The 8,316-nt window shown below is 31.5% G+C and overlaps 1 protein-coding gene across 1 annotated transcript; it reads left to right on the plus strand.

Annotated features, from left to right (window-relative positions):
- Window positions 1-699: 699 nt before the first annotated feature.
- LOC111389557 (type I inositol polyphosphate 5-phosphatase 5-like) lies at window positions 700-3,299 on the plus strand (the record flags this gene model as incomplete). Its single annotated transcript, XM_023014484.1, has 4 exons — window positions 700-905; window positions 1,008-1,116; window positions 1,818-1,966; window positions 3,005-3,299. Coding segments are annotated over 4 exons (687 nt in total), but the record flags the coding sequence as incomplete, so codon positions are not given.
- Between the last annotated feature and the right edge of the window lie 5,017 nt (window positions 3,300-8,316).

An 8,316-nucleotide genomic window follows, 5' to 3' on the forward strand; every position in this document is an offset into this window, starting at 1 on the left:
AATTGAACTGGTTAACAACAAGAAACTAAGACACACAAATAATAATGCATTTAACATTTGTTTTCCCTAATGACACATACTGACAAGGAAACATTCATCCCACTTAAAATTTATATCCAAAAGTCAAATGGAAAATGAATCTTGATACTGTAGGTATCATTTTAAGTGTAATGATTTATTCGTCAGGTGAGTGCCTTGAAATTAATGTGTGAGATCATTTTTATGAAGACTTGTAAATTGAAAGTTATAGATGAATAAGTAATATCATTGCCTCCAACTTAGAATAAGCATTTCTATAATGAAGACTCAATGACTCAATCTTGGTATAACAAAAAAAAAAAAAAAAAAGGTTAAACCCCAACCTTGAGGGCCCTCACCTCCCCCCTGAGCATCGTAAGGGAGGTAAATCGCACAATGTGCCCCAACAGGTTAGGGAATAAGAGTTTGCTAGTACACTGATGCCCACAAAGAGTCTAATTCTATATTTCAGGAATCGAACCCTCACACTGCGGCTGCTAATAAAGTTGAGACTACCTCACTCCTATCCTTTACACTACTGGGATATGCCCTGGGGGGCATGGGAGAGAGGCTAGATCAAATCTCTCGTGTACTAATGTTCCCAATTATGGGAATGATAAAATAAAATTCATGTAGTCGACTCTAAATTTATTTGAAAAAACTGCTTAATTTGTTGTTTTTCTAACTTTGCAGGGTTGTATATCCATAAGCATGACTTTGCACCAAACAAGCTTTTGCTTCGTGTGTAGTCACTTGGCTTCTGGGGAGAAGGAAGGAGATGAGCTGAGAAGAAACACAGATGTAGCGGAAATTCTCAAGGGCACACAATTCGCCAGAATTTGCAAGAGTCCAAGTCGTGGAATGCCTGAAAGAATTATTAATCATGAGTAAGTTATACTAATATACTACAGTAATTAATTTTATCACATAAAATTAACACTCTTTCGTGAAGTAATTATTACTTATGACCTTAAATCCAAAATTTTCAGCCGCACGATTTGGCTAGGGGACTTGAATTATAGAGTGGCTTTGAGCTATGAAGAGACGAGATTTCTATTAGAGGATAATGATTGGGACTCTCTTCTAGAGAAAGATCAGGTCGGTAGCTATTTATTTAAATTGCTTTGACAAGATGAAATGAAAAGGACTTCGAGAAAATATCAGTCAATGGACACCTAATGCACTCCTAAGTCTGAATGTCCCATGAGATATTGATATCATGTCAACAATTGAGTTGTCGATGACACTCAACTCATTTACGATTTATGTACATCATGCTTTTTGGGAAATGGAGAAATGAGATGACAAGATTTTGATATATTTTCCTTCAATTCTTTTACAGCTTATATACGTCATGCCCTTTTTTTTCGACAAAAAAGAGAAATAAGGATAAATGTTAATAGAAAATAGTGGACCATTCATTTTTTTCTTCAACACTGTGCATACGAAATCATCCATTCCAACTTATCAAATGTGATTAAAAAAGAAAAGGAAACAAAAAGAGAGGAAAGAGGTGTGGATTGGACAAGATTGATTAAAATCAGATTTTTAGTAAATTTTAATTAAAATTGATGAAATATATTAACGAAGTCTCAAAATTTTCTTGTCTTTAGACAGATTTATTTAATGTACGTTGATAAAGATGTCACGATGTGTTGTTCCATGAGCGGTTTACCTTATTTCATAACTTTAATGGCCTAAATAGGAGAATCTTTCAAAACTTTGAATACTTTTTGAAGCTTAATTATTTTATTCTATGATATAATTATTGAGGTTTGACTCTGATTTGTCGAATACAGCTAAATATGGAGAGAGAATCGGGAAGAGTGTTCAGTGGGTGGAATGAGGGCAGGATATTTTTCGCACCAACTTACAAATATTCAGATAATTCAGACTCCTACACTGGAGAGACTGTTAAATCCAAGAAGAAACGAAGAACCCCTGCATGGTATTGCCCTCCTCCCTCCCTCTATGTTGTTAAGATTTGAAATTTCATTTTAAAAAATCAATTATTAAGAGTCGTAGCACATGTCTTTATAAGTTAGTCTATATTTTTATCTTTATTCGATGTTGGGTTTTATCCCCTAACATACACTTGTAAGATAGTGGCTGGTTTGAACAAATTAATCTTGAAATTCGCGTGCTCATTTTTTGAGTTTTAGAGCCTGTTTGGTTTGAAATAAAATCTAATTTTAATTTAAGTCAAAGTCAAACATTCAATATTAACCACATCTTTCCTGGATCCCATAACTTTTTAACCATACATTTTAAAATTTTCTATTACAATCTACTAAAAAATCTAATTTTAATCCCCATAAAACACCCTCTTAATTAGATTGAATTATTCATTAAAGTTTAATAATTTTTCATACCAAATTAAGACTTATGATTTCATCTTAAAATGTCAATCTTGGAAAGCACAGACGCCGTTAAGTTGGTGTATCGGTGTCGAGAACATACATGATCTCAACACTCCTCGAACATTCTATACTATGTGCTTGATCAACTAATGGGGTGTTGACTTACGTCAACTAATGGGGTGTGGTTTACACGTCTCGTGATGTGTTATATACTTTTAATATTTGAAACACGTGTCTTCACTATGTCAAAGACACATCGAGCCTGATTTTGTACATTTTGGTTCATAGAAGAACGAAAAAACATTAATTCTCAAGTTATTCATGTAAAAAAAAATAAAAAATCAACTTAATATGAGAAAAATTGTAGTAACTTCATGTTTAATTTCGTTATATCTGATGTATGAAATTTTTTATTTATGAGCATATTATTTATTACACTAATTATATATAAAGCACGGTGAATAGTTATTCATATTCAAATATATTTTATCTCCAATATTCTAAATCAAAGCTAAAGAGAGTATTAACTTGTTTAAAAAAACAAAAACAAAAAATTTATATTGTGTCTCATATCATTTCTACTTCCATCCTTCTTAGTAATGTTTATGTTGTGTATTGAATTTCAGGTGTGACAGAATATTATGGCGAGGCAATGGTATTGAACAGTTATCGTACATTCGCGGGGAATCGAGGTTTTCTGATCATAGACCAGTATGTGCAGTCTTCGCTGTGAAGGTGGAGATGAAAAACAAAAATGCTTCAAAATTTAGGAATGGTTTTACATGCACAGGCACAAGAATGGAATATGAAGTGTGTTTTCCTCAAATGCATTGTTATTATGAGTTATAGTTATATGTACCCTTTGAAAAGCATTGTATGTATGTTCTGTGTTTAGGATACAATACTTTTCTCTTCATCTTCTCCCAGAAGCAAATTCACTAATATACATGATTAAAATTGATGAATTAGAACATCCAAAAATGGGATAATTACATGTAATTGATAATAAATGAAGGAAAAATGATTCCAGGGTTCCATCTACTCATTTTTTAAAGACATATCTAAGTTGCATGTTTTATTAATTACATAATTAAAACATAATACAATATAAATTAATAAAATTTGCCCTATTTGGAGATAAGTAGTGCAATGTAAAGTTACACTACGTTAAAGTTGACTTTTTATAAAAGATCTTTCTGAGGAAATTATTTTATGGCAGATTCCTTTAAAAACTCTCGTAACCAAACAAGGTATTTCCAGAAAGTTAGACGTCTTCAAAAATAGTTTCTTAATATCATAAGAAGCTTTTAACTTTTCAAAAGTTTTGCCAAATTGGTTTTTCAATGTAACAAGGTATTCAACTTTCAATTTAAATGAAGTTTATCCGAAGAGGAGATTTTCATCCTTTTGGACATTTATATTAGTCACGAACCTCAACTTTAGCCTAGCGCTAATGTCGACGACCATTGGGAATGACAGAGATCATTTTGGTTGACATTGAGTTTAAAGATGACCACAATGGCAGCCAGCATGTTCTGTCATTTCGAAGGGAATCCTAGAGATTAAATTTTGGGAAGCCACTTTATTGAGAGCTTTCCAAATCGGTTAAGAAGTCTTCCACCAAACATAGGGGACGAAGGGAGCAGCGTTGTGCATGATGTTGACATAATTTCAGTATATTGCGACCTGCGACGTTATTATCTCAGTTGTCGAGTATTGGTTGGGGTTGAAACTTGAAACTTTGAAGAATTGATGTCGAAGTTGAGAGATTTACTTCATATCAAACATAGTGTCATTAGGAGATTGGAGGCAAAATTTATGGAAATTATGTTCCTCGGCCCAAAGACATCTAATCATGTTACTAGGCAAAAGTTGCAAGTTTATTACAAGGGGACAATGCTTTATAAAGGGTCAGTGTCATCAAGTAAGTGAGATCAACAACTTCTCTATCGATGTTCACTAAAACGAAGCAAGGTCAATGAATGTCGATAACATCACCGATCGGTGATCATTAACGGAGTAGCATTGGTGATAAATGATGATATTTATTGATAATTTTGTCCAAAATAACAACATATATTTATCTTAATCAGAATACTAATTGTGATATGATTGATCGATTAAAGAAAAAATTCCGTTAATCATCATATCTTCCATTCAAATTTATTATTATTATAAATTTTCTCCCAACCGCTCAAGTTACTTGAATTGCCTCTAAATTTGAGTAGTCATGTATAATTATTTTTCCAAATCCCCACAACATAGTGGAATTTCGAGAATTAAGATGATTTGTCACGTATTTCATTAGGAGTGGGCATTGAATGGTTCAGTGCATGTTTGAGTTTTATTATAATCTTTTTATAATTTGAAATCAAAGTCGAGCATTAATTGTAATCACAAATTTACAATCATTATAGCATATTATATGAGTTTCATTACTTTTCTTCATTATAATTTTACTAAACACGAACAAAACAAGCACTTAATTTGAGTCTCACACTATGAGTTTTAGGCAATTGATGTGTTGAATATTTTGGATACGTATCATATTATGATATTAATATAAAGTTATAATTTGATTGAGAGATTATAAAACTAATTCTATGATTGAATTCATCTATGTTTGAAAAATGATTAAATTATAATTTAAATCAAGATTCTAAAATGCGTAATGCGAAACAATACGCTTCGGTTGAGCATCAAGTATTACAAGTATATGCATGTCTATAAGAATCATTTACGTAATTATACATTTTTCACTTTTTAATATAATTTTAAATATTATAAACTAATAAAAAATAAAATAATGCATTCTTTGAAATTTATGCATATTCTTCAATTTTTCAAATAAAAATATATATTGCTCAAAATCATAAATACTACAATTACTTAATAATCAATTATTACAATTGGATTAGATACGAACACCGATTTAAAAATCTATCTTGTCTAGCTTTTTATTGGATTTCAGTTTGCTCCTCTTCTTCATCTAAATCATCTTTTGTGTCATTCAAAAATATCTTCTTCATCGGGCTCTTTTATTCAACTCGAGAATTTTTATTATCTACTGTAGATGGTAAGGTATTATTATCAACCAACTTCTCATTATTATAATCATCAATCATCCAAGATTATACATTACTAGCATCACTGGCTAGTAAATCTAGAGGAACATCAAAGAAGGAGGCTTGGGCTCGACGTAAATAGTTCGCAAGTTTATGAAAAAAATTATTTTGATTTTCGATTTTTCTAAACTTCAAAACAATATTAATTGCTGTTATAATTCATGTGCCTGCGTGATTTGGACTAATTTGATATTTCTTGGACTCAATTTGCTTTTTAAGTTACAAAAATGGGTTGGGCTTTGCCGGCTAATTTTGACACAATTTTCAATACAAATGTGTCGACATTTTGGTTTTTATGAATGCAAATACAGTCAATGAAGTGGGTTGATCGAATGATCACGTGCATATCCCATATGCGGAGCGTTTTGAAAACACATCGAGCATATACATACATTTTAGAACACTAATTTAAACTAATCAAATATACTTTTATTCAAATATTCATAAAATTCACGGCTTATAATAATTTATATTTAAATTCAATCACTCCCCAAATTTCCAAACGTAAAAATTTGACTTTGTAGCTAAAGTAAAAAAACTGGACTAAAACTATTTGATTCTCATATTTAACCCATGTTTAGTCTTCATTTCTTAAAGTTCATTATTTTTTCATATTCAATTTCAATCACATATCCATAATTTTTTTTAACTTTTCAATTGATATTTTATCAAAATTCGCATTTTGTAAACACCAAATAGGAGCTCAAGAGTCAAAACTAGACTAATTTTAACTCACAATTGAACGGGCTGGTCCATTTTGATTCTAGTCCAACTTAGGCTCAGTTTGAGCCTATTTTTTGGTAATAGATTTTGTAAGTGATTTTTTTGGAGATAGTCAAGTAGTGCAAAAAATTCAAATTTAAATTAATATTATTAAAAGAATGTATATTTGAAAATAAGTTTAAAGAAAAATGAATTTTTAGGAAACAGAGCCCAGGTGAATTTAAATAGTGTTCTAAAATGCACGCATATGCTTTGTATATGCCCGCATATACTCAATGCAATTTCAAAATACCCTGCATATGAGGTATGCGTGTGATAATGCGATAAACACATTTCCTTGATCGCATATACACACTTAAACATCAAAAGGCACACACATTTGTGTTAAAAATTGTGACAAAATTAGCCTAACAAAGTCCATCCCATTTTTATAACTTGAAAAATGTAAATTAAGCCCAATAAACATCAAAGTAGCTCAAATCATCCAAGCCCATAAATTGCATACAACAATCTGTAGGGAAAAGACTTCTAGAAAAATAAAAAATCAAAACAATTTAAAAAATCAAAACAATTTTTTTTTTTTTTTTAGAGTTCTCCGATTTTCTTCTTGTTTTACTAGCAAGTGATCTTAGTAGTGCACAATCTTGAATGGTTGATGATTGTGATAATGAGGAGGTTGGTAATGATATATTACTATATACAAGAGGTAATAGAAATTCTTGAATTGAAATAAGATAATCTAATGAAGATAATTTTGCATCGGATGACATGAAAGATGACTGGAATTCCATAAAGAGCTAGACAAGATTTAGAGTTTTTTAAGTCGACGTTCATGTCTAATCTAATCGTCGTAATTGCTTATCAAGTAATTGTTGTATTTATAATTCTGAACAATATGTTTTTATTGAAAATTTGAAGAATATGTATAAAGATGGAGTAATTATAGTATTTATGATTTTGAAAATGCATAATTATGCATATATTTTGTATAGACACACAAAATTCTTATAATGCTTAATGTTCGATCAAAACCAAACCTATTGCTATGCATTACGCATTTTATCCATCTCATTATTTCAAAATATATTTTTCTCTTTCTTCTTTTCAACCACACATTATTTATTAAAATAATATAACATGTAAATAAAAAAAAATCTTATTTTTCAATCACACATTTTTCATAAATCTAATATAAAATAATTTTTTTTTTCATAAAATGGGGCTTAAACACCCTCTTAGAATCTTGGGCTCTACTGATTCCAATTCCATTTTCATTTGCCAACTTTTGGAGAGGCAAATTTGCCCAACTAATGCACAGCTTGGCGCGCCCAAATTCTCTATTCAAAACGTAAAGGCACCAACGTAGACAGTTACTTTTTCCATCTGCCTTTTCTCAATCCAATTATCGATCGAAACAAATTGCAGAAGCCAAAACATTTCTTATCTCTTCCTCGAGGTAAGTAGCAAAACGTTATATGTAGATTGTTCTAAATTCTCGTCAAGAGTACATCAATATATTTATATGTTACAGTCATAATTTTTGTTTTTAATTACAATATGCTTTGAACAGTGTTGACCTCACGAATTAGATCCTCCACGTGGCCAACCGATAGCTTTTCCACGTAATCCTCCCTGCGCACAGTTAACGCACGGTCAGATGCACACGGCCGGAACTAATGGGGGTGGCGCCGGCCGAATACACTCTGACGGTCAAGTTAGCTTTTGTTAATCGAAACAGTGCCAAGGTTGTACAAAAATGGTGGGGAGGGGAATGTATATTTACTTGTTATGGAGAGCTAAGTTGTAAGAGTTTCATTACCTTTGTCTCTTGTCAAACCTTAAGTGTTTATAATTGAGGAGAACCGTTAGATGTAGGACATGTGTATGCATCTGACGGTGTGAGGCATCTGCTCATAGACGTTAATCAGCCGCATTTATAGAGTGGACAGGTAAAAACTTATTCAGAGTTGAGTTGACATAAAGTTGATACATCACATCAACTAGACTCATGGAGACGTCAAATCAATTTAAACTTTGAGGGCAGAAAGAATCTTGACACAGATCTCCTTCTGAAATTGGCGACGGATCCT

The sequence above is a fragment of the Olea europaea genome, unplaced genomic scaffold (assembly GCF_002742605.1).
Source record: "Olea europaea var. sylvestris unplaced genomic scaffold, O_europaea_v1 scaffold60, whole genome shotgun sequence".
Lineage (NCBI taxonomy): Eukaryota > Viridiplantae > Streptophyta > Magnoliopsida > Lamiales > Oleaceae > Olea > Olea europaea.